Source organism: Ranitomeya imitator, chromosome 6 (genome assembly GCF_032444005.1).
Source record: "Ranitomeya imitator isolate aRanImi1 chromosome 6, aRanImi1.pri, whole genome shotgun sequence".
Taxonomy (NCBI): Eukaryota; Metazoa; Chordata; class Amphibia; order Anura; family Dendrobatidae; genus Ranitomeya; species Ranitomeya imitator.
Window position 1 is genome coordinate 30993638 of NC_091287.1, and position 27283 is coordinate 31020920.

Consider the following 27283-nt stretch of genomic DNA (forward strand, 5'->3'; position numbering starts at 1 on the left):
AAGTGGTCCCAAGTACTTTTTTCTGATGAAAGCAAATTTTGCATGTCATTCGGAAATCAAGGTGCCAGAGTCTGGAGGAAGACTGGGGAGAAGGAAATGCCAAAATGCCTGAAGTCCAGTGTCAAGTACCCACAGTCAGTGATGGTGTGGGGTGCCATGTCAGCTGCTGGTGTTGGTCCACTGTGTTTCATCAAGGGCAGGGTCAATGCAGCTAGCTATCAGGAGATTTTGGAGCACTTCATGCTTCCATCGGCTGAAATGCTTTATGGAGATGAAGATTTCATTTTTCAGCACGACCTGGCACCTGCTCACAGTGCCAAAACCACTGGTAAATGGTTTACTGACCATGGTATTACTGTGCTCAATTGGCCTGCCAACTCTCCTGACCTGAACCCCATAGAGAATCTGTGGGATATTATGAAGAGAAAGTTGAGAGACGCAAGACCCAACACTCTGGATGAGCTTAAGGCTGCTATTGAAGCATCCTGGGCCTCCATAACATCTCAGCAGTGTCACAGGCTGATTGCCTCCATGCCACGCCGCATTGAAGCAGTCATTTCTGCCAAAGGATTCCCGACCAAGTATTGAGTGCATAACTGAACATTATTATTTGATGGTTTTTTTGTTTGTTATTAAAAAACACTTTTATTTGATTGGATGGGTGAAATATGCTAATTTATTGAGACAGGTTTTTTGGGTTATCAGGAGTTGTATGCCAAAATCATCAGTATTAAAACAATAAAAGACCTGACAAATTTCAGTTGGTGGATAATGAATCTATAATATATGAAAGTTTAATTGTAATCATTACATTATGGTAAATAATGAAATTTAACACTATATGCTAATTTTTTGAGAAGGACCTGTATGTGGGGGGCCATGTGGTGGATCATACTGTAAATAGGGGGAAGTCGGAATATTTACTTCTGATCAATGTAAGGTTATACAATTATAAATTTTTTTTATATTAATATTGAGCAGAATAAATTTCAGCCTATTGGTTCGGCCTCCACACTAGTCACGGTCTGCAATCTCCCACCCCTTGTGTACTATGTATAGCGCTATGTTATGTATAGTGATGTAAGGGAAAAAATTGCGCAGCGCCATCTCTCTCGTTTCCATGTATGAATGTGTCGAAGAGCGCCTGTGCGTTACTCACATGACCTATCACGTGATACTTTGGGTACCTGGGAACACACCTTCTAAACTGCCCGGGGCCCAGGTTACTCTTAATCCACCCGTCAGTGACAGCAGCCGACACTGTAGGTGTCGGGATTTCTGCGATTGGCTCAGACTCCACACTGAATACAGGTTTCGAGAATGTTGTTTCCATTTCGTCCTCATTTGCAGATCAGGAACGTCTCCATCCTGGAATTTACAGAATTCCACGACTTTTCCTTCTTCGTGTTACAATTTCAATGTTGAAGAGTGTATATATGTGTGTAAGTAATATATACATATTATGCCATAGGATTTGCCATGGACAGGGGGATGGGAGCGCTGCGGCTAGAAGCACCGTCTGACACTCCGGAGAGGGAGTACAGAGACGGGAGAATAATTGTCATTATGGTCAGGATGGCTTGTAATGCTGTGTGATCTCCGCACACCCTCCTCACCTCATCACTGAGATAATTGCTGGTCCAGGAACGGAGCGCTGGGCACTGATCAATAGCTGTCAAAGCCAATCTGTGCACTCGGCTAATGCAAACGGCGTGCTCGGGTTATACTTCAGGATCCACGAATCAGAACAGAGTATTGTCTGCGCAGATGATGGGTGAGGAAGGGGCGGGAGAGGGCATGGAAGGCGAGGGAGCGGACGCGGAGGGAGAGGGCGCGGAGGGAGAGGGCGCGGAAGGAGAGGGCGCGGAGGGAGAGGGCGCGGAGGGAGAGGGCGCGGAGGGAGAGGGCGCGGAGGGAGAGGACGCGGAGGGAGAGGACGCGGAGGGAGAGAACGCGGAGGGAGAGGGCGTGGAGGGAGAGGGCATGGAGGGAGGATGCTGCAGGAGAGGGCACGAAGGGAGAGGGCGCGGAGGGAGAGGGCGCGGAGAGAGAGGGCGCGGAGAGAGAGGGCGCGGAGAGAGAGGGCATGGAGGGAGGATGCTGCAGGAGAGGGCACGAAGGGAGAGGGTGCGGAGGGAGAGGGCGTGGAGAGAGAGGGCGCGGAGGGAGAGGGCGTGGAGAGAGAGGGCGCGGAGAGAGAGGGCGCGGAGAGAGAGGGCACGGAGAGAGAGGGCGCGGAGAGTTGGTGCATGAGAGCAGAATTCATATCTGCTGACACATACGGACATGAGGTACGGCAAACAAAAATAACAATTAAAAAAATAAAATCTCCAGAAGCCACACGGAAAACAGTCAGCATGTATTCAGCCTCATACAGTGCCTTGCAAAAGTATTCGGCCCCCTGGAACTTTTCAACCTTTTCCCACATATCATGCTTCAAACATAAAGACACCAAATGTAAATTTTTGGTGAAGAATCAACAAGTGAAACACAATTGTGAAGTTGAATGAAATTTATTGGTTATTTAAAATTTTTGTGGAAAATCAAAAACTGAAAAGTGGGGCGTGCAATATTATTTGTCCCCTTTAACTTAATACTTTGTTGCGCCACCTTTTGCTGCGATTACAGCTGCAGTTGCTTGGGGTATGGCTCTATCAGTTTTGTACATCGAGAGACTGAAATTCTTGCCCATTCTTCCTTGGCAAACAGCTCGAGCTCAGTGAGGTTTGATGGAGATCGTTTCTGAACAGCAGTTTTCAGCTCTTTCCACAAATTCTCGATTGGATTGAGGGCTGGACTCTGACTTGGCCATTCTAACACCTGGATACATTTATTTGTGAACCGTTCCATTGTAGATTTTGCTTTATGTTTGGGATCATTGTCTTGTTAGAAGACAAATCTCCGTCCCAGTCTCAGGTCTTCTGCAGATTCCAACAGGTTTTCTTCAAGAATGATCCTGTATTTGGCTCCATCCATCTTCCCATCAATTTTAACCATCTTCCCTGTCCCTGCTGAAGAAAAGCAGGTCCAAACCATGATGCTGCCACCTCCATGTTTGACAGTGGGGATGGTGTGTTCAGGGTGATCAGCTGTGTTGCCTTTATGCCAAACATAGTTTGATTTTGGTTTCATCTGAGCAGAGCACCTTCTTCCACATGTTTGGTGTCTCCCAGGTGTCTTGTTGCAACCTTTAAATGACCCTTTTTATGGATATCTTTGAGAAATGGCTTTCTTCTTGCCACTCTTCCATAAAGGCCAGATTTGTGCAGTGTACGACTGATTGTTGTCCTATGGACAGACTGTCCCACCTCAGCTGTAGATCTCTGCAGTTCATCCAGAGTGATCATGGGCCGCTTGGCTGCTTCTCTGATCAGTCTTCTCCTTGTTTGAGATGAAAGTTTAGAGGGACGGCCGGGTCTTGGTAGATTTGCAGTGGTATAATACTCCTTCCATTTCAATATGATCGCTTGCACAGTGCTCCTTGGGATGTTTAAAGTTTTGGAAATCATTTTGTATCCAAATCCGGCTTTAAACTTCTCCACAACAGTATCATGGACCTGCCTGTTGTGTTCCTTGGTCTTCATGATGCTCTCTGTGCTTCACACAGAACCCTGAGACTATCACAGAGCAGGTGCATTTATATGGAGACTTGATTACACACAGGTGGATTATATTTATCATCATTAGGCATTTAGGACAACATTGGATCATTCAGAGATCCACAATGAACTTCTGGAGGGAGTTTGCTGCACTGAAAGAAAAGGAGCCAAATAATATTGCACGCCCCACTGTTCAGTTTTTGAATTTCCATAAAAATTTAATATAACCAATAAATTTCGTTAAACTTCACAATTGTGTTCCACTTGTTGCTGATTCTTCACCAAAAAATTACATTTGGTATTTTTATGTTTGAAGCATGATATGTGGGAAAAGGTTGAAAAGTTCCAGGGGGCCGAATACTTTCGCAAGGCACTGTACATGACCAGCATGGGGGTCGATGATTTAAAGGGATTGTGTTGGCTGCTTTCATGTCCTAAAGCTTAGGTTGAGATCACATCTGTGTTGGGAATTCCATTTTTCTCATAAGGGAGAAGAGCAGAAAAAAAAACGGTTTTAAAAAAAAACTATATATATATATATATATATATATATATATATATATATATCCGTTTGGCTTTTACAGGAAAAAGAAAAATTCTCCAGCCCCCTTTGCTCATAGCACCAGACTATACAAGAAGATTTTTTTGTTAAGCCCGTTATTAAAAGGTGAAATTCAACAGTTCAACAGTGACAGACGAGAGAAGTTCATTCTAAAATAATTCTAAAACTTTGATAATACTTTCCCTTTTTCTGCTCTCCTCTTTGCAGCCACATACATATACAGCTGTCCTCAGAAGTGAATCTCGAGATTCCGGAGATCTGTGAGGGTGCGGCCCGGGCTTTGTTTGTTTGTTTTTTTACACATTCAAGTATTCTTTACGCAAGATAAAATAAGTGCCTTCCTTGTACACAATGTTCGAAAACATATATATAATTTTTTTTTATTTTTTTTTAAACATAAGGATTTATAGTCAGCGGACAAAACTAATCATTTTAGGAGAAGTACCCATCTGGTTACTTTTTCTCTATAAATGGTCTTTGTACTCCTTTCACACAGCTCATAATTGGACCATTTTACTGGTCGCTTCAACAAACTTTGCAGAAATTAATAGTATATGTGAATATAAGAAAGTATGTAATGTATCTCCGGATAAATCTGATTCTTTCTCCACTTATGAGCCCCTTCATCTCCCCATTGCCTCCTGATCTGAACATTTACTCTAAAACCACTGCTAAAATCCATCCTGCCTATTAAAGTTTATAAAAAGAGGAGGAGAGAAGGCCGTTAGAAAGACCGTGCTACTGCTTTTTGAGTAAGTGTTTCATCTCACCCCAGTGCTGGATTCACAGGTACACTGCTCAGTGCTGCTGTAAAACATTCTCCATGCTGCCGTTTCTGATTATGCGCTACATAGACACTGGAGATCAGGAATCCTTCATGTCTGTGTGTGCCGTGTATGGGAGACATCATAGCAGCTAGTCTACACCCACTAGCTCAGAGACAACGTTAAAATAGAGATAAAGCCTGCAAACTGCAAAACTGGTGAAAAGTGCAGGATAAAAGACAAATAATGGACAGAAATAGTGGTGTTCAACATGAACACACGTGACAGCTTATTCTGAAAAGTCACCTGAAACAACAGGTATTGCTTAAATATTTTACTATTTTACACTCAGAAAGAAAAACAATGGATCCTACTTACTATTAATTTGTTGCCCCCTTTAGGAAAAGTTCATTTCTACCAGCAAAGATGCCAATGTGAACTGCAAGAGGTGGGTATGGGTCTTCCATAAGCACAAGTGCCATTTCCAGGATCGGCGCCAGCACCCAGGAAAACCCTGTGCACACTGCATCTACTGAGCGGGCTCAGGCGCTGGTCCTGCTCCATACAGTATTGGTGCTGGCTGCTTATACAGCCGGCACCAGAGTCTAAATACTGCAATCCGAGCTAGCTCAAGTAACAGTTTAAACCCTTAGATGTTTTTGTTAATTTTGACAGCGGCAATTAAGAGGTTTGAAATGGGGTGCCGAAGAATGTCATGGAAGTCAACGGTGTAGTGAAGGCTTCTGTATCTGATAAGTTCATATACCTATGACGTCCAGTGATTGCAGGTGTTCAAGTCCCCTGTAGGACTAATAAATAAAATAAAAAAACACTACTACTATGAAAAAAAATTACAAATATATATATATATATATATATATATATATATATATATATATATATATATATATATATATATATATATATATATATATATATATATATATTCCTCTCCATTTTTCAAAAAAATAAATAAAAAATGTATTTAAAAATTCAACCCTTCATTTCTCGACACATTATTAAAATGTAAATAAATAAAAAATATGAAACTCAAAATAGGATCCAGTGTCCACATATTTAGAATGATAATTGTACCAAAAGCAGGTTTACGTGGTTGTCAATAAGGAGGGTAGCAAGAGTACAGATTATACATTTTTTAAAGGCAAGGACGGGTACGTGTAAATAGGCAACAGCATGCAACACAGGGAATTTTGTTTTCAAATCAATGCCCAATACTGAGAAGGATAAAAGCTGAGGTCCAAGATCGTGCAATCCACAGAATAGGTGCAGCACAAGAGAAGTCCTGCAGGCAGAAGATAAAATATGGGGAGACGAGAGTCGCAGATTAACGACTGAGCGGAGAGTATGAGTGGGTTGGTAAATCGAGAAGACAGCGGAGATGTAGGGAAGAGCATCATTGTGGAGGACACCCTGGTGTAAAGCGGAAAACATAACACGGGTGGGGAACCTTTTTTTGGCAATTTTGTTAATTGTCCACTTTTTTTTATAGTTTTAAAAAACGTGATACATGTGACTATACAAGTGTTCGGTTACCCAGCAATTATTGTTAGAACTGCAGAGAAAATCTAAATGGCCGAATATCTGAGAGCCGCTCCAGCGCCACTGACTTATCACACAGAAACACATGATCCAAAGAAAAGAAAAAAAGCTGTTGAGCAAAAACAAATTGGCTTTTACAAATTGCTTTGAGCACTGGAGATTGGCCACAGATTGCTCCAATTTGTTTCCCCCTCGGAAAAATGATTAAGTGAGTGCATGGGTTATTGCCAAATACACAAAGCACAGCAGCTGCCAAACTAATATTTATGTGCTCTTTTATAAGGACGGGGCCCCGTCGTGCATACCATGTTTATGCAAGCAATGGTAAAGGGTGAAAAACAATTGCCCCCAAACAACCCCATTAATCGCCCTGATATTCAGGATCAAGAAGCTTTACGGCAAGAGCTAAATCCCAAACGTGTCCATCGTATGACTTGAAGGGGTAAGGTTTGCACCATCACCATAACGGGTCATTATGATTGTGTTGGTGTTAAACACGTGCATTTTATATGGTAAACTACATCTACGGGGGATTTTAAAGTAACACTGTTTGTTAGCAAACTCTATTATGTATATTCGACCTTTTCTTTCTTTCGTCGCTGCAAAAACTCTTACCGTTTCTCTTATTCATTCTCATCTGGACTATTGTAATTCTCTACTAATCTTACTCCCTCTTACCAAACTCTCCCCGCTCCAATCTGTCTTGAATGCTGCAGCGATGATCATATTCCTCACGAACCGTTACACCGATGCCTCTACCTTGTGCCAGTCATTACACTGGTTACCCATCCACTCCAGAATCCAGTACAAAACTACTACCCTCATCCACAAAGCTCTCCATGGCTCAGCACCACCTTACATCTCCTCCCTGGTCTCAGTCTATCACCCTCCCCACGCCCTCCATTCTGCTAATGACCTGAGGTTAGCATCCTCAATAATCAGAACCTCCCATTCCCGTCTCTAAGACCTTTCGCGTGCTGCACCAATTCTTTGGAATACACTACCCAGGTTAATACGATTAATCCCCAAAATGCCGTAAAAACGCATTTGTTCAGACAGGCCTACAGTCTCAACACATTAACCTAACTATCCCTGTGTGGCCCATTCAAACTGTATATCATAACCAGGTTCCTCGCATCATGTTCTCATACACTTTATGCAGTTAATAGCCCTCTGTGTCTGTACTGTTACATACTTAGGCTGATAACCGGTTCATGCAGCTTAACAAAAACACCCGATCTTTACACTATGGCTGGTTCAAACAACGAGAGCAATTTTTACCATCCACCTCTCGTGTCTCCCCTTTTCCACATAGATTATTATTATTATTTATTTATATAGCACCATTTATTCCATGGTGCTGTACATGAGAAGGGGTTACATACAGGGTTACAGATATCGTTAACAGTAAACAAATTTACAATGACAGACTGGTACAGAGGGGAGCGAGGACCCTGTCCTTGAGGACTTACATTCTTGGGGATAATGGGGAAGAGACAGGCCTGGTGGTGGTGAGGCGGCAGCTCTGGTGGTGGTGAGGCGGCAGCTCAGGTTGTTAGTGAGGTGGCAGCTCTGGCGTTGGCAACGTGGCAGCTCGGGTGGTTGGTGACGTGGCAGCAGCTCGGGTGGTTGGTGGGGCGGCAGCTCGGGTGGTTGGTGAGGCTGTAGCTCGGGTGGTTGGTGAGGCGGCAGCTCGGGTGGTTGGTGAGGCGGCAGCTCGGGTGGTTGGTGAGGCGGCAGCTCGGGTGGTTGGTGAGGCGGCAGCTCGGGTGGTTGGTGAGGCGGCAGAATAGTTATTGCAGGCTGTAGGCTTTCCTGAAGAGATGGATTTTCCGGTTCCGTCTGAAGGATCCAAGGGTGGTGGATAATCGGACGTGTTGAGGCGTGGAATTCCAGAGGATGGGGGATATTCGGGAGAAATCTTGGAGGCGCTTGTGTGAGGAACGAATAAGTGTGGAGGAGAGTAGGAGGTCTTGGGAGGATCGGAGATTACGTGAGGGAAGATATTGGGAGATTAGTTCAGAGATATAGGGAGGGGACAGGTTGTGGATGGCTGTGTAGATCACTGTTAGTAGTTTGAACTGGATTCGTTGGGGAATTGGGAACCAGTGGAGGGATTTGCAGAGGGGAGAAGCAGGGGAGTAGCGAGAAGAGAGGTAGATTAGCCGAGCAGCAGAGTTGAGGACAGACTGGAGTGGTGCAAGGGAGTTAGCGGGGAGGCCACAGAGGAGGGTGTTGCAGTAATCGATGCGGGAGATGATGAGGGCATTCACAAGAGTTTTAGTAGATTGAGAGCTGAGGAAGGGACGGATTTTGGCAATATTTGTGAGTTGGAGGTGACAGGAGGTGGCAAGAGTTTGGACGTGCGGTTTTAAGGACAGGGCAGGGCAGATTCGAGAGTTACCCCGAGGCAGCGGATTTCAGGTGCGGGAAAGAGCGTGATGCCGTTTACCATAATAGATAGATCAGGTAGGGGGGGATAGGTGAGATAGCGGAATGATGATGAGTTCGGTTTTGTCTACATTGAGTTTTAGGAAGCGAGAGGTGAAGAAGGAGGATATGTCTGACAGACACTCTGGGATTCTGGACAGAAGAGAGGCGACATCTGAGTCAGAGAGGTAGGTCTGAGTGTCCTCCGCATATAGGTGGTACTGGAAGCCATGGGACTTTATGAGTTGTCTTAGGCCAAGGGTATAGATGGAAAAAAGTAGGGGTCCTATTACAGAGCCTCGGGGGACTCCAACGGAGAGAGGGTGGGGTGAGGAGGTAGTGTGGGAGTGGAAAACGCTAAATGCGCGGTTGGAAAGGTATGAGGTAATCCAGGATAGGGCAAGGTCTTTGATGCCGAGGGAAGAAATAATCTGTAGCATAACAGTGGTCGACTGTATCGAAAGCAGAAGACAGGTCGAGAAGCAGGAGGATGTAGAGCTGTTAGCTTTGGCTGTGGGTAAGTCATTACTACTTTTGGTCACAGCAGTTTTCGTGGAGTGGTGGGGGCAGAAGCCAGATTGGAGGTTGTCAAGGAAAGAGTTAGATGAGAGGTGGGAAGAAAGTTGAGCATGGACATGCTGCTCAAGGAGCTTGGAAGCAAACGGGAGCAGTGATATGGGGCGATAGCTGGGCATAGCAGTTGGGTCAAGGTTAGCTTTTTTGAGGATGGGTGTGATGGTGCGTGGCATGTTCGAAAGCAGAGGGGAAAGTACCAGAAGATAGCGATAGGTTGAAGAGATGGGTTAGGGCTGGGTTAGAGCATGTTAGTGAGGTTGGGGAGCAGGTGGGAGGGGATGGGGTCAAGTGCACAGGTGGTGAGGTGTGATTTGGAAAGGAGGCGAGTAAGTTCTTCTTCAGTGATGTCGGAGAGGGAAGTTATTGCGGAAGGGCAGAGGTCTGGTATATGGAGTGGTTAGGGTGGATTGTAAGCTTGCGAGCAGGGCCCTCACTCCTCTTGGTATCTGTTTTGATCTATGTGTTTATTGTTATGCTGGAATGTCCATTGTATGTACAAGTCCCCTCTAAAATGTAAAGTGCTGCGGAATATGTTGGCGCTATAAAAATAAAAATTATCTCATAAACAGCTTAAATGTTGTGGTCAATATTGAGTACAGCATTTAACGAATCGTATTACATTTTTTTTTTATTGGTCTCTGATTAGTAGGGGATAGTCAAGGCTGCTAGACATTAGATTTGATAGAACACTGCACTGCAATCTTCAGAAGTTCTCGATTTTAATTTGCAGTTCATTTGGAGTTGGTGAGTAGACACTAGCCATTATAGTGTATCCCATATAGAACATAGCACACAGCGATGGATTTCTGTTCTTTAATAATTTTGAGGTTTTGTTTTTTTTTGTACAACACAGACACAAGCAACAGAGGCATGGAAGATATTGTACAGCAAAGCTGAGCTGCCTTGAACAGAATCAAGCTCTGCAGTGAGGGAAAAGCGTGATCTTCCTATATCTCCCTCTGCCAGTTCCTCAATCCTCCTCCCCCTTACCTCTATCTAGAGAGTAATGGGCTTTGGCACCAGTCTGCAGTTTGTCTTGTCTGAGTAACATGGATTTGAGCTGTTTTTTTGTAAGTGGTTGATGAGATTAAGAGACAGGGAGAAGAAGAAGTGGCCGATGATTGGGAAATGAAGCAAATTTTTCTGATACTGCATACAACAAAGTTTCTTTTATCCACCTGCACTAATGATTTATGCAGTTTGTTGAAAATACAGTTCCCATGTTAAAGGGGATCTGTCAGAACTCCTAGCTAAGGCCTGCATAGAATAGAAGGAGATACGAGAAGTTCTTAGTTCTCGAAGATCTGATACAGTATTTTCATATGTAAATAGATTAATAGTATTGAGGACAAGTAATAAATATCTGTGAGGCTGCCTTCTCCCCACCAACTAACAGATATAGCCAGCTAGTCCACCTTTTCCACCAATACAAAAAGCCTGGGAGTCCGCCTTCTCCCTGCCCACTCAAAGAGAAAGCCTGGGAGCCCGCCTTCTCCCTACCCACTCAAAGAGAAAGCCTGGGAGTCCGCCTTCTCCCTACTCACTCAAAGGGAAAGCCAGGGAGTCCGACTTCTCCCTGCCCACTCAAAGAGAAAGCTTGGGAGGACGCCTTCTCCCTACCCACTCAAAGGGAAAGCCTGGGAGCCCGCCTTCTCCCTACCCACTCAAAGGGAAAGCCAGGGAGTCAGACTTCTCCCTGCCCACTCAAAGAGAAAGCTTGGGAGGACACCTTCTCCCTACCCACTCAAAGAGAAAGCCTGGGAGTCCGCCTTCTCCCTGCCCACTCAAAGAGAAAGCCTGGGAGTCCGCCTTCTCCCTGCCCTCTCAAAGAGAAAGCCTGGGTGTCCGCCTTCTCCCTGCCCACTCAAAGAGAAAGCCAGGGAGTCCGCCTTCTCCCTACCCACTCAAAGAGAAAGCCAGGGAGTCCGCCTTCTCCCTGCCCACTCAAAGAGAAAGCCAGGGAGTCCGCCTTCTCCCTACCCACTCAAATAGAAAGCCTGGAAGTCCGCCTTCTCCCTTCCCACTCAAAGAGAAAGCCTGGGTGTCCGCCTTCTCCCTGCCCACTCAAAGAGAAAGCCAGGGAGTCCGCCTTCTCCCTACCCACTCAAAGAGAAAGCCTGGAAGTCCGCCTTCTCCCTTCCCACTCAAAGAGAAAGCCTGGGGGTCCGACTTCTCCCTGCCCACTCAAATAGAAAGCCTGGGAGTCGGCCTTCTCCGTCACCACTCAGAGAAAGTTCTGTGTCTGCCATCTTCCTGCCCATGCAGCGATTCAAAGATTTTCAGCTATTCAAAGTGCTACATAAAAAAAATCTAGAATGAGGAATGTGAAGACATAGGCATCTTTATATGTAAGGCTTCTTTCACACTTCCGTTTTTTACAATCAGACACAATCCATCAAAATGTTGAAAAGATGGATTCTGTGCAGATTGCAAAAAACGGATGCATTGCAGCCGTTTTTTGACGGAGCCGTCGAGGCAGTTGTTGCCAGAATTAAAGAAGTTATCCACTACTATAAAGTTTTTTGTTTTTTTTCATAAATCTTGCTATTATGTGCCACTGAAAACATCTACTGTGTTTATTTTAGCAATATTAGCTGTTATCATGCTGTAGCAGCACATCTTCAGTGCTGGATTCAGCTCTCATGGGGTTAATCGACTACTTCCTTATTGTGACCTAATACTACAAGTTCCATGATGCTTTGCAATGCCACTAAGCCCGAATCTAGCACACCCACTCCAAAAACACCCAAACCCCTCCCTCCTCTCTTCAGAAAGATTTGTGGTGTCATTTCTGTCCAACTCCTCTTTTACATTTGTCCAACCCACACTCCATTACACAGAGCGATAGATAGATAGATAGATAGATAGATAGATAGATAGATAGATAGATAGATAGATAGATAGATAGATAATAGATAGAGAGATAGATAGATATGGGATAGATAGATAGATAGATAGATAGATAGATAGATAGATAGATAGATAGATAGATATTAGATAGAGAGAGAGAGATATGAGAGATAGATAGATAGATAGATAGATAGATAGATAGATAGATAGATAGATAGATAGATAGATAGATAGATAGATAGATAGATAGATAGAGAGAGAGATAGATAGATAGATAGATAGATAGATAGATAGATAGATAGATAGATAGATAGATAGATAGATAGATAGATAGATAGATGTGGGATAGATAGATATGGGATAGATAGATAATAGACAGACAGATGATAGATAGATAGATAGATAGATAGATAGATAGATAGATAGATAGACACAGACAGATAATAGATAGATAGATATGGGATAGAGAGATGATAGATAGATAGATAGACACAGACAGATAATAGATAGATAGATATGGGATAGAGAGATGATAGATAGATAGATAGATAGATAGATAGATAGACACAGACAGATGGATAGAATTAGATAGATATGGGATAGATGGATACATACAGATATATCTATATATCTATTTCCATAGATATGTCCATATCCATGTTTCTAAACCCCTTCACCCCTGGAGCTTTTTTCGTTTATCGCTCCCCTTCTTTCCAGAGCCATAATGTTTCCGTCAATATGGCCATGTGAGGGCTTATCTTTTGCGGGACAAGTTCTACTTTTGAACGACTCCATTGGTTTCACCATGTCGTGTAACAGGAAATGTGAAAAAAATTCAAAGTGCGATGAAATTGCAAAAAAAGTGCAATCCCACACTTGTTTTTTGCTTGCCTTTTTGCTAGGCTCTCTAAATGCTAAGGCTGTGTGCACACGTTGCGGATTTGATTGCAGATCCGCAGCGTTTTTTGCCGCACAGAATTGCAGCAAATCCGCATTGTAGTGCACAACCAATGTAAGTCTATGGGAGCCGCAGACTTGTTGTGCACATGCTGCGGAAAAGGCCGCACCGAAACGCAGCTTTTTTTTTTCTCCGCAGCATGTCACTTCTTTTGTGCCGGACTGCAGCGTTTCTGCACCCTTACGCCGGGATCACACTACAGCGAGATACGGCCGAGTCTCACAGGTTAAAACCAAGCTCTGGCACCGGCACTCCGGAGCGGAGCGTGCAGCCGCACAGCAATACATGGAGCCGCACGCTCCGCTCCGGAGTGCCGGTGCCAGAGCTTGGTTTTAACCTGCGAGACTCGGCCGTATCTCGCTGTAGTGTGACTCCGGCCTCAAACTTTCATTGAGATGTAAAACATATCTGCAGTTTTGCTGCGGATGTGGGTCCAAGAAACGCTGCAGTTCAGGAGGAGGGAAGTGTGTGGGCGGTGACCAGGGCCGGACTGGCCATCGGGCACTTCTGGCAAATGCCAGAGGGGCCGGTGCCAGTAGTGGGCCGCTGCACTCTTTCCCCCCTACTCCCGCCAGTGCCGCCGCCGCCGCATTCAACTATACCGGCGTCTATGACGCCGGTATAGTTCAATGCAATGATGGAGGAGAGAGCGTCCGCTGACGCTCCCTCTCCCATTATTCCCCGCTCTGCCTCTGACACTGCGGGTGCGCGATGACGTCATATCATCGCACACCTGCTGTGTCCCGGGCAGACTGCCGCCGCCGAGACAGGAGCACCGCGGGCAAGAGGAAAGGTGAGGAGAGTGTGGAGCCATTATCGGGGGGATGAGATGTGGGTTGTGCTGTATATACCACTGTGTGGGCTGTCCTGTGTATGTACCACTGTGTGGGCTGTGTATATACCACTGTGTGGGCTGTCCTGTGTATGTACCACTGTGTGGGCTGTGCTGTGTATATACCACTGTGTGGGTTGTGCTGTGTATATACCACTGTGTGGGCTGTGCTGTGTATATACCACTGTGTGGGCTGTGCTGTGTATATACCACTGCGTGGGTTGTGCTGTGTATATACCACTGCGTGGGTTGTGCTGTGTATATACCACTGCGTGGGCTGTGCTGTGTATATACCACTGTGTGGGCTGTGCTGTGTATATACCACTGTGTGGGCTGTCCTGTGTATATACCACTGTGTGGGTTGTGCTGTGTATATACCACTGTGTGGGCTGTGCTGTGTATATACCACTGTGTGGGCTGTGCTGTGTATATACCACTGCGTGGGTTGTGCTGTGTATATACCACTGCGTGGGTTGTGCTGTGTATATACCACTGCGTGGGCTGTGCTGTGTATATACCACTGTGTGGGCTGTGCTGTGTATATACCACTGTGTGGGCTGTGTATATACCACTGTGTGGGCTGTGCTGTGTATATACCACTGTGTGGGTTGTGCTGTGTATATACCACTGCGTGGGTTGTGCTGTGTATATACCACTGCGTGGGTTGTGCTGTGTATATACCACTGTATGGGCTGTGCTGTGTATATACCACTGTGTGGGCTGTGCTGTGTATGTACCACTGTGTGGGCTGGGCTGTGTATGTACCACTGTGTGGGCTGTGTATATGCCACTGTGTGGGCTGTGCTGTGTATATACCACTGTGTGGGCTGTGTATATGCCACTGTGTGGGCTGTGCTGTGTATATACCACTGTGTGGGCTGTGCTGTGTATATACCACTGTGTGGGCTGTGCTGTGTATATACCACTGTGTGGGCTGTGCTGTGTATATACCACTGTGTGGGCTGTGCTGTGTATATACCACTGTGTGGGCTGTGCTGTATATATACCACTGTGTGGGCTGTGCTGTGTATATACCACTGTGTGGGCTGGGCTGTGTATGTACCACTGTGTGGGCTGTGTATATACCACTGTGTGGGCTGTGCTGTGTATATACCACTGTGTGGGCTGTGCTGTGTATATACCACTGTGTGGGCTGTGTATATACCACTGTGTGGGCTGTGCTGTGTATATACCACTGTGTGGGCTGTGCTGTGTATATACCACTGTGTGGGCTGTGCTGTGTATATACCACTGTGTGGGCTGTGTGTTGTGTATATACCACTGTGTGGGCTGTGCTGTGTATATACCACTGTGTGGGCTGTGTGTTGTGTATACTACTACTATGCGGGCTGTGCTGTATATACTACTACGCGGGCTGTGCTGTATTTACTACTACGCGGGCTGTGCTGTATATACTACGACCCGGACTGTGCTGTATACTACTACACGGGCTGTGCTGTATACTACTACACGGGCTGTGCTGTAAACTACTATTCGGGCTGTGCTGTATATACTACGACCCGCGCTGTGCTGTATACTACTACATGGGCTGTGCTATATACTATGCAAGTTGTGCTATATTATATGTGGGCTTTGATATATACTATGGGAGGTATATTATATTCTATGGGGGAGGCCGTGTTATATACTACTAGCTATTGAACCCGTTCTACGCCCAGGTGGCGAGCATTTATATTGGTATATGGTCTCCATCCTGTCATGTGCTGCTCCATCCTGCGCCCCCATCCTGTCATGTGCTGCTCAAATCCTGCACCCCTGTTCTGTCATGTGCTGCTGCCATCCTGCAGCCCCATTCTGACATGTGCTGCTCCCATCCTGCGCCACCGTTCTGTAATTTGCTGCTCCCATGCATATGGCCGGTACACTGCTCCATTATGGTTCATGGCCCCCATAACATGCTCCATAGTATATGCCCCATACACTGCTCCATAAATGTTGATGGCCCCCATAAGATGCTTCATAGTATTATATGCCCCGTATGCTGCTGCGATATATATATATAAAAAAAAAAAAAAATAACATACTCACCTATCGTCGCTGGGCACCGAGTGCTGGGGGGCCTGAGCAGGCGGGGACACCGGCGCGCTGTGGGGGTCAGGTGCCGGTATTGCCGCTAGCTCAGGCCCCCGACACTTGCTATATTCACCTGTCCCCTGTTCCAGCGCTGCACGCCACTTCTTCCGGTCCTCTGGCTGTGACTGTTCAGTCAGAGGGCAGCGCGCATTAAGCGCGTCATCGCGCCCTCTGAACTGTGAAAATCACAGGCAGAGGACCCGGGAGACAGAGCCGCACACAGCGCTGGAACGGGGGACAGGTGAATATAGCTTATACTTACCCTCCTGGCGCGTCCCTGCCTCTCCGTTGGAGATCGTGGTGTGCGTTCAGTGTTTACGCATACCTCGATCTCCTGGGAGCGTCACTCTGTGGGGTCCAGACTGCGCCGGCGCTTGCGCAGTCTATAAAGGCTTCGGACAGAGTGACGCTCCCAGTGTTATATTATAGATGTGGCTGTGTTATATACTACTGCGGGGGTATATTCTATTCTATGGGGGAGGCTGTCTTATATACTATGTGGGGTATATTATATTCTATGGGGGAGGCTGTCTTATATACTATATGCGAGCACATTTGCAGGATCCTTTTTTTTTTTTTGCCGGATCCGTTTTTTCTCAGAGTTGTATTAGCGCCTGATGGCCACACGTTTCATCCGTTTTTTGCTAGATCCGTCGCTGAGCATTTTTTCGACGTACCGAAAAACCGTTTCTCTGTATGTGTTTTCCGTCCGGCGGAAACAGCTTTTTTGACGTATCCTGCCAAAAACGGATGAAACGTGTGGCCATCAGGTGTAATCCGGCGCTAATACAACTCTATGAGAAAAAACGGATCTGGCGTAAAAAAAAGGATTCGGCGAAAATAAACGGATCCGGTGGAAAAAACAGATCTGGTGGAAAAAAAAAAACATCCGGCGGAAAAAAACGGATCCGGCGGAAAAAAAACATCCCGGTGGAAAAAAATGGATCCTGCAAATGTGCTCGCAGGATGCGTTTCACCCATAGACTTGTATTAGCGACAGATGGCCACAAGTCGCGTCCGTCGTGCTACGGATCAGTCGTGTTTTGGAATACCGTCGGCACGAAAAAACGTTCAAGTGAACGTTTTTTTGGCCGTTGCGGCAGAAACTCCGCCCCCTCCTCCCCGCACTTCAGAATGGGCAGCAGATGCGTTGAAAAACTGCATCCGCTGCCCACTTCGTACACAAATTTCACAACGTGCGTCGGTACGTCGGCCCGACGCATAGCGACGGACCTGTACCGACGCAAGAGTGAAAGAGGCCTTAATGAGCGTTGAATTTTTTAAAAATAAAGAAAAAAACGGCGTGGGCTCCCGTGCAATTCTCTGCGCCAGAGGGGGAAAGCCGACGGCCGGGGGCCAATATTTGTAGCCTGCTATGAATATCAGCCCGCAGCTGTCTGCGTAGCCTTTACTGGCTATTAAAATAGGAGGACCCCCCCAAAAAAACGATGTGGGGCCCCCCTTTATTTTATAGCCAGAAAGGCTACGCAGACAGCTGCGGGCTTATATTCATAGCCTAGAGAGGGGCCATGGATATTGGCCCCCCCCCCCGGCTACAAATACCAGTCCGCAGCCATCCCAGAAATGGCGCATCTGTAAGATGCGCCAATTCCGGCACTTAGCCCCTCTCTTCCCACTCCCGAGTAGCGGTGGGATATGGGGTAATAAGGGGTTAATGTCACCTTGCTATTGTAAGGTGACATGAAGCCGGGTTAATAACGGAGAGGCGTCAATAAGACGCCTATCCATTACTAATCCAATAGTAAGAAAGGGTTAATAAAACACACACATTTGGAAAAAAATATTTTAATATTCTTCATTTAACCATACTTACCATACTTCTGCGCCTGCAAAAAAAAGTAAAATAATAAACCGTATACTACCTGTCCGACGCAGTCCAATTAATAACGAGTGTCCCACGACGATCTCCCCTATAGAACAGTGACATCGGGTGATGTCACTGCTCTATAGGACCCTCAGTGACACACTGACAGGAGACAATGGCTCCTGCAGTGCATCACTGAGGTTACTCTAGTTCACTGGTCTCACTTTATGGCAATTGCTGCGTGGGAAAATGTCTCACCCAGCAATGCCAATAGTGAGACTAGGGACTATTTTCTCACAGGGGCGTAGGAATACCTTGTGAGGAATACATGATGGAAGGATACCTTCCATCATTGTGTTCCTGGAGCCCCTGGAGAGTGGTCGCATCAACTGATGCTCCTGCTCTCCACGGGAGATCGTCGTGGGACACTCGTTTTAATTGGATTTCTGCCGACAGGGAGTATATTGTTTGTTTATTATTTTAATATTTTTTACAGGTGACAATGGCTTCGGGGAACAAAGTGACAAGTGATGGTGAGTATGTACTCTATGTTATATGTACTGTATGTCTGTAGTATGTATGTACTGTATGTCGCATGTCGTCGCATGGTGCATGTCGTTGCATGGTGCATGTCGCATGCCGGCGCATGGTGCATGTAGCATGTCGCATGGTGCATGTCGTCGCATGGTGCATGTCATCGCATGGTGCATGTAGCATGTCGTCGCATGGTACATGTCACATGCCGTCGCATGGCGCATGTTGTTGCATGGTGCATGTCGTCGCATGGTGCATGTCGCATGCCGCTGCATGGTGCATGTTGCACGCCTCTGCATGGTGCATGTCACATGCCGCTGCATGTCGTCGCATGGTGCATGCCAGCGCATGGTGCATGTAGCATGTCGCCGCATGGTGCATGTCACCGCATGGTGCATGTCGCATGCCGTCGCATGGTGCATGACGCATGTCGTCGCATGGTACATGTCGCATGCCGTCGCATGGTGCATGTAGCTGCATGGTGCATGTCGCTGCATGGTGCATGTCGCTGCATGGTGCATGTCGTCGCATGGTGCATGTCGTCGCATGCCGCTGCATGGTGCATGTCGTCGCATGCCGCTGCATGGTGCATGTCGCATGCCGTCGCATGGTGCATGGCGCATGTCGTCGCATGGTACATGTCGCATGCCGTCGCATGGTGCATGTCGCTGCATGGTGCATGTCGCTGCATGGTGCATGTCGTCGCATGGTGCATGTCGTCGCATGGTGCATGTCGTCGCATGGTGCATGTCGCATGCCCCTGCATGGTGCATGTTGCATGCCGTCGCATGGTGCATGTCGCTGCATGGTGCATGTCGCTGCATGGTGCATGTCGCTGCATGGTGCATGTCGCATGCCGTCACATGGTGCATGCAGCATGTCGTCGCATGGTGCATGTAGCATGGTGCATGTAGCATGGTGCATGTCATCGCATGGTGCATGTCGTCGCATGTTACATGGTGTGTGTTGTATGTATGTACTGAGTGTTTTTTTTTTTTCATTCAACACATTAGCCGGATGATGGGACTACAACTGTCCCATCATTGGCTAATGTGCCAGTCACTGTCAGTGTAGCAGGCAGAGCCCGATGGGACTTGTAGTCCCATCGGACGATGCCTGCACACACATACATACACATATATATACATACACACACACACACACCAACAACCCCCCACAGGAGACCCCCGGCGCCGAGCGGCACAGGAGACCCCCGGCGCCGAGCGGCACAGGAGACCCCCGGCGCCGAGCGGCACAGGAGACCCCCGGCGCCGAGCGGCACAGGAGACCCCCGGCGCCGAGCGGCACAGGAGACCGCCGGCGCCGAGCGGCACATGCCGGCACCCAGACCCCAGCGTCAGGCATCCACGCACTCCCCCCAGCAGAGCCAGCACAGCCCTGTCCTCAGATCCCAGCGTGAGCAGTGAGCACACATAGCCCCGCCCGCCCCCAGCACAGCCCTGCAGGCAGCCCCGCCCCCAGCACAGCCCTGCAGGCAGCCCCGCCCCCAGCCCAGTCACTTTTGCTGAGTGACTGCAGACTGTGGGGGCTGGTCACGCCTGCTGCTGACGTCACGTCAATTTTCAGAGCCTGGAAATTGACGTGACGTCGGCGGAAATGAGCGGCGGCTGCAGTCTGGGGGTCATGTGACCCGTACCCAGCTGCAGCCATAGCGCCGCTCACAGGCAAAAACGACAACGCAAGGTATTTACACAATGCAATAGGGGCCCTGGGGGGATACATTGGGGGGTTACATGAAAGTAGTGGACAACCCCTTTAAGCTATATGCACACGTTGAGTATGCGTCTTCGCCCCATTTTTTCACTGCAAAAACGCATACAACACAACCCATGTTAAAAATAATGAAAAAAAAATAAAAATCGTGATATTCTTACCTTCCGGCGTCCCCCGCAGCCTTCCAGATGCTCCCAATGCTCCAAGCAGCTCCCGTTCCCAGTGACCGCTACGTCATCACAGGTTATTGTCTCGCCAGGCATCACTGGGAACCGGAGCTGCCGGGAGCATCGCGAGCATCAGGAAGGCTGCGGGGGATGCGAGAAGGCTGCAGGGGTCGCCAGAAGGTAAGAATATCACGATTTTTTATTTTTTATTATTTTTAACATTACATCTTTTTACTATTGATGCTGCGTAGGCAGATGCACCTATTCTGGCACTTGGCCACTCTCTTCCCATTCCCGTGTAGCGGTGGGATATGGGGTAATGAAGGGTTAATGAGGGTGGGAACTTTTCTGAATATTTTCCCAGCCTCGAGGTCATATGAGGACATCCAGCAGAGGGTGCATCACCGAGAATGAAGGTAACTACAGGTCATTGACCTACATTCCATTCATTCGCTGGGGCTTTACAGCCACGAGCACAGCTGCATTATAGCAGAGCTCCTGCCTGTAAAATAACTTAACCCCTTCAGATGGATTTACATCGTGGGACATATCGACAGAAGGTATGAGATATTGTTGGTTTATTATTTTTAATTTGTCACAGGTCGAGGGTCTTCAGGTGGATTGAGAGTGGAATAAAATATTACAACAACCTGTGTGTTTATTTCATTAAAATACTTTGCAATATTATGTGTGTGTTTTTTTAACCATTTCATACTATTGGATTAATAATGGATAGGTGTCATAATTGACGCCTCTCCATTATTAATCTGGCTTAATGTCACCTTACAATAGCAAGGTGACATTAACCCTTCATTACCCTATATCCCACCGCTACACGGGAGTGGGAAGAGAGTGGCCAAGTGCCAGAATAGGCGCATCTTCCAGATGTGGCTTTTCTGGGGTGGCTGGGGGCAGATGTTTTTAGCCAGGGGGGGCCAATAACCGTGGACCCTCTCCAGGCTATTAATATCTGCCCTCAGTCACTGGCTTTACCACTCTGGTGGAGAAAATTGCGCGGGAGCCCACGCCAATTTTTTCCGCCATTTAACCCTTTAATTTAATAGCTAGAACGGCCAAATTTTGCACATACACACTACTAACATTAGTAGTGTGGAATATGCAAAAAAAAGAGGATATGAGATGGTTTACTGTATGTAACCATGTCTCATATCATGTAGGGTTTAGGTAGGAGAAATGAAAAGCCGGCAATTGAATTACCGGCTTTTAAGCTATCTCGCGCTGGATGAAATATATATATTAATATTTCATCCAGCGCGAGATAGCTTAAAAGCCGGTAATTCAATTGCCGGCTTTTCATTTCTCCTTCCTAAACCCGACATGATGTATATATACATATGTGTATATAGACAGTATATATGTTTTTATGATTTTTTGAGCACATGGATCCCTTGTATATCCGTATGTCGGTTTTGCAAGCCTGCGAGAAAATCTCGCAGTACAGATGCCATACGGATTACATACGGAGGATGCCATGCGCAAAATACGCTGACACACCCTGCCTACGGATGAGATACGGACCACTATTTTGGGGACTTTTCTGTGTATTACGGCCGTAAATTACGGACCGTATTTTTATACGCTGAGTGTGATGCCGGCCTAAGACTGCAACACATCAGCTTCAGAAGGTCTGCCATCTTTGTCAACCCTTGACAATCTTCTTGGAGCCGATTATATGGTTCAAAGATCCAGGTACTGTATAAAATCATAATATGGACCTCAGCTGCTGCAGAACCTCACAAAACCTGCAAGGATTCTGCAACAGCTGAAGTGTATTATAACAAATTACCCCCTTCTGTCTACACACCAAAAAAATGGGACAATTTTTGGTATTAAATAACCATTTAAACTACAGAAATGTTGATACAAACATTATAAAAAAAGGAAACAAAGCGACAAACAGTGTGTAAAGTCAAGAACAGCAAACATTAAAGAAAATGAAATAAAAGCAACTACTAGAAACCAGCTCATCGAACCACCGAAATCTTTCATTAATCTGCTAAAAAAAAAAAAAAACAATTCGCAGGGAAGGTAGAAGGTCAACAAATGGTTTATAGAAAGGCAATTTGTAACGTAAGAATGGATGAGATCCAACCAAGCATGACCCCGGATATCACAGGAACAGCGAGCGGACGCGACTGGAGGCCAGCCACTTCTAATTTACCAATCCTTAGTGCACAGAAAGTCCAGCAGCGGGTAACCAGGGACCCGCGTCGCGGGACACAAACTATATTTTTATATGTTTTTTTTTGTTTTCTTTGTTTCGAAGAACAGATGAAATTAGTATTGAAGAAAGAAGAAAACAAATACTAATGAGAGGGTGAAGATGTGCCCAATATTCCCTTATCTCCTTTACAACTAGAGACTTAAAGATACAGTCATTTGTTTTTTGTTTTTTTTTCCATCTCCAAATATAAAAAGCCAGACACTTTTTTTTCATTTGTTATGTAGTTTTTTTGTTGTTGCTTTTTTTTAAAGCATTTTACATTTGCTTTTTTTTTGTTTGTTTGTTTTAGTGTTTTGTTTTATTAAATGCTACCATTTGGGAAATCAGAACGGCGCATGCGCATAGGTGGGTATGACCCTGTGTAACACGCATGCACCGGGCTTACAGTGAACAGGGCATGTCCATGATTTTGAGCTCGATGTGTTGGATGAAGGAAACATAATCCACCATTTTTTTAGTACAGGAAACGTATGGAGAGTTCAGCCCAGCGCATGTGCAAGGCTTCATTCACAGGTAGCCTTACACATGCGCATTGCATACTGCCTTACTTAGCTACCTAGCTATGCGCATGCACATTTAGTCTGCCTTACATAGTTCCGCGCATTCACTCTGCCTTACCTAGCTATGCGCATGCACATTCACTCTGCCTTACCTAGCTATGCGCATGCACATTCACTCTGCCTTACCTAGCTATGCGCATGCACATTCACTCTGCCTTACCTAGCTATGCGCATGCACATTCACTCTGCCTTACCTAGCTATGCGCATGCACATTCACTCTGCCTTACCTAGCTATGCGCATGCACATTCACTCTGCCTTACCTAGCTATGCGCATGCACATTCACTCTGCCTTACCTAGCTATGCGCATGCACATTCACTCTGCCTTACCTAGCTATGCGCATGCACATTCACTCTGCCTTACCTAGCTATGCGCATGCACATTCACTCTGCCTTACCTAGCTATGCGCATGCACATTTACTCTGCCTTACCTAGCTATGCGCATGCACATTTACTCTGCCTTACCTAGCTATGTGCATGCACATTCACTCTACCTTACCTATCTATGCGCATGCACATTCACTCTGCCTTACCTAGATATGCGCATGCACATTTAGTCTGCCTTACCTAGCTATGCGCATGCACATTTTGTCTGCCTTAGCTAGCTATTCGCATGCACATTCACTCTGCCTTACCTAGCTATGCACATGCACATTTAGTCTGCCTTACCTAGCTATGTGCATGCACATTTAGTCTGCCTTACCTAGCTATGTGCATGCGCCAGACTGAATTCTTACTCTGAAATGATGGGCGACGTCTCCTACCAAACCAGAATCTCAATTTGCAGACACTGTGCACTGATGAGGGGCAGTACCCCGAAACACAGTGTGTGCAAATTGAGATTCTGGTTTGGCTATTATCCTAAGTCATGTGACAAGGCTCGTTAAAGAGTCGACATTGACTGTTAGGATTGCTACTTCCAATAGGTGGCACTAGAGTTCTAGTTCTCTTCCTCTCTGAAGAGACAATTTGCATATTTCCCAGAGGAGCATTGCGGCTTTAAGTCTCCTCACCTCGACATGCTTATCATGTCACTCTCCGCAAGGAGAAACGATACTTCTTGGATCCCAATCCAACATTAGAAAATTAGACGATATTTAATAACATAATCCATTGCACTACTTACAGTAAGTAGTGCAGTGCACCTATCCATAATTATTGGTAACGATGATCACTCCTGGTATAATGAAATTCTAAATTCTAAAAAAATTGGGAAATTATTATGTTTGGAGTGACAGGGAAAAGCGAACAGAATAAAACAGATTGGTAAAACACAAAATAAAAGACTGCAAATCTCAAACAAAAGCTAAAAACAAAAAATATCGTTATTCTTAGATTGTATGCAAGTAAAAGTAATAGATGGTCAGTTCTTACCTTGACATAGGACGGCTGCTTTTCTAGAATCAGATCTGCTACTTTTCTGGAAACCTACAATGTAACCCAAAAAAAACGAATTAGAAAAACATAACCACAAAAATAATAACACACCGACTGACAAGAAGCAAGAAAAAATTGGGGGCCTTTCAAATGATGATAGGGTGGAACTGAAGACACTTTTAAAACAATCTCTAGAATTTTTTTCAATTTAGGAGCCCTGAAGATGGCATTGAAGGGTTATTTCTAATTTGATGATCAAAGGGGGTCCGATAACGAGAAATTAAAAATTACACAGCGCCTGTTCAAATTAATGTGTGTCAAAGTAACTTATAAGAGGAGCCAGAAAGTAACCAGTTTTTGTTCTTATTTTATTCTCGTTGCTCCCCTGGGTATTGCACTTTTTGTTTTTCTAAAATCCGCCCTATGGTTCCAGAAATATAGGACTTTTTAGCTATTGCTAATTTTGGGGGTCTTTACAAAGGGGGCGTGGTTCAAAAAATAACACTGCAGATGCAACTAAAGACACGCCCCTGAGGATCCCGTGATTCCCGCCTCCTTGATACAGATCAAAGTAATCAGCATAAAACAAGAAGGTCCATATCTCTGAACCGTAAAGCAAATTCGTAAGGAAAAGAAAAAGAAGGAAACTCATGAAAGCCACAGGAATAAAAAAAAAAATGCAAAAACACCCACTTTCCTTTCTTAAATGAAAGTATTCAGGGATAAAAATAATTTATGCAACTTGGTTTAATTTAAAAAAAAAGTTGCTTTCTACAGCCTGCTTTTTTTTTTATTTATTTATTTATTTATTTTTATTTACCATGTTCGCTGTACGGTAAAACTGACCGGGCAATATGATTCTCCAGGTCAGTACGAGTACACAGATGCCAAACATGTATAGTTTTTTTTTTTTTTTTATTTAAATGGTGAAAATAAATTCTGAAATTTGCAAGAAATTTTTTTTTTGCTTTTGTCGCCATTTTCTGACACCCATAACATTATTTTTCAGAATCAGGGCTGGGGGAGGGTTTATTTTCTGCGGCTTGGGCGGACGTTTCAATTTATACCATTTGGGTGTAGATACGATGCTTTGATCGCCTCCGATTCCTTTATACAACCCCTGGCAAAAATTATGGAATCACCGGCCTTGGAGGATGTTCATTCAGTTTAATTTTGTAGAAATTAATCAGATCACAGACATGGCACAAAACTGCAGTCATTTCAAATGGCAACTCTCTGGCTTTAAGAAACACTAAAAGAAATCAAGAACAACAAATGTGGTAGTCAATAATGGTTACTCTTTTTAACCAAGCATAGGGGAAAAATTATGGAATCACTCAATTCTGAGGAAAAAATTATGGAATCACCCTGTAAATTTTCATACTTAAAAATAACACCTGCGTCAAATTAGATCTGCTCATTATTCTGCATCTGAAAAGGAGTGATCACACCTTGGAGAGCTGTTGCACCAAGTGGACTGACATGAATCATGGCTCCAACACGAGAGATGTCGGTTAAAACAAAGGAGAGGATTATCAAACTCTTAAAAGAGGGTAAATCATCACGCAATGTTGCAAAAGATGTTGGTTGTTCACAGTCAGCTGTGTCTAAAATCTGGACCAAATACAAACAACATGGGAAGGTTGTTAAAGGCAAACATACTGGTAGACAAAGGAAGACATCAAAGCGTCAAGACCGGAAACTTAAAGCAATATGTCTCCAAAACAGGAAATGCACAACAAAACAAATGAGGAACGAATGGGTGGAAACTGGAGTCAACGTCTGTGACCGAACTGTAAGAAACCGCCTAAAGGAAATGGGATTTACATACAAAAAAAACTAAACGAAAGCCATCATTAACACCTAAACAGAAAAAAACAAGGTTACAATGGGCTAAGGAAAAGCAATCGTGGACTGTGGATGACTGGATGAAAGTCATATTCAGTGATGAAACGTGAATCTGCATTGGGCGAGGTGATGATGCTGGAACTTTTGTTTGGAGCCGTTCCAATGAGATTTATAAAGATGACTGACTGAAGAGAACATGCAAATTTCCACAGTCATTGATGATATGGGGCTGCATGTCAGGTAAAGGCACTGGGGAGATGGCGGTCATTACATCTTCAATAAATGCACAAGTTTATGTTGATATTTTGGACACTTTTCTTATCCCATCAATTGAAATGATGTTTGGGGATGATGAAATCATTTTTCAAGATGATGATGCATCCTGCCATAGAGCAAAAACTGTGCAAACATTCCTTGAAAAAAGACACATAAGGTCAATGTCATGGCTGCAAATAGTCCGGATCTCAATCCAATTGAAAATCTTTGGTGGAAGTTGAAGAAAATGGTCCATGACAAGAATCCAACATGCAAAGCTGATCTGGCAACAGCAATCAGAGAACGTTGGAGCCAGATGGATGAAGAGTCCTGTGTGACCCTCATTAACCCCTTCATGACTCAGCCTATTTTGACCTTAAAGACCTTGCCGTTTTTTGCAATTCTGACCAGTGTCCCTTTATGAGGTAATAACTCAGGAACGCTTCAACGGATCCTAGCGGTTCTGAGATTGTTTTTTCGTGACATATTGGGCTTCATGTTAGTGGTAAATT

General features: G+C 45.3%; 1 protein-coding gene across 1 annotated transcript in view; it reads right to left on the reverse strand.

Annotated features, from left to right (window-relative positions):
• VPS50 (VPS50 subunit of EARP/GARPII complex) overlaps nucleotides 1-27283 on the reverse strand; it is a 195118-nt gene that overhangs the window by 121620 nt on the left and 46215 nt on the right. The window contains exon 5 of the mRNA XM_069729396.1: nucleotides 24666-24719. Within this exon, the coding sequence (XP_069585497.1) occupies nucleotides 24666-24719 (54 nt within the window). The remainder of the gene's footprint in view (nucleotides 1-24665; nucleotides 24720-27283) is intronic.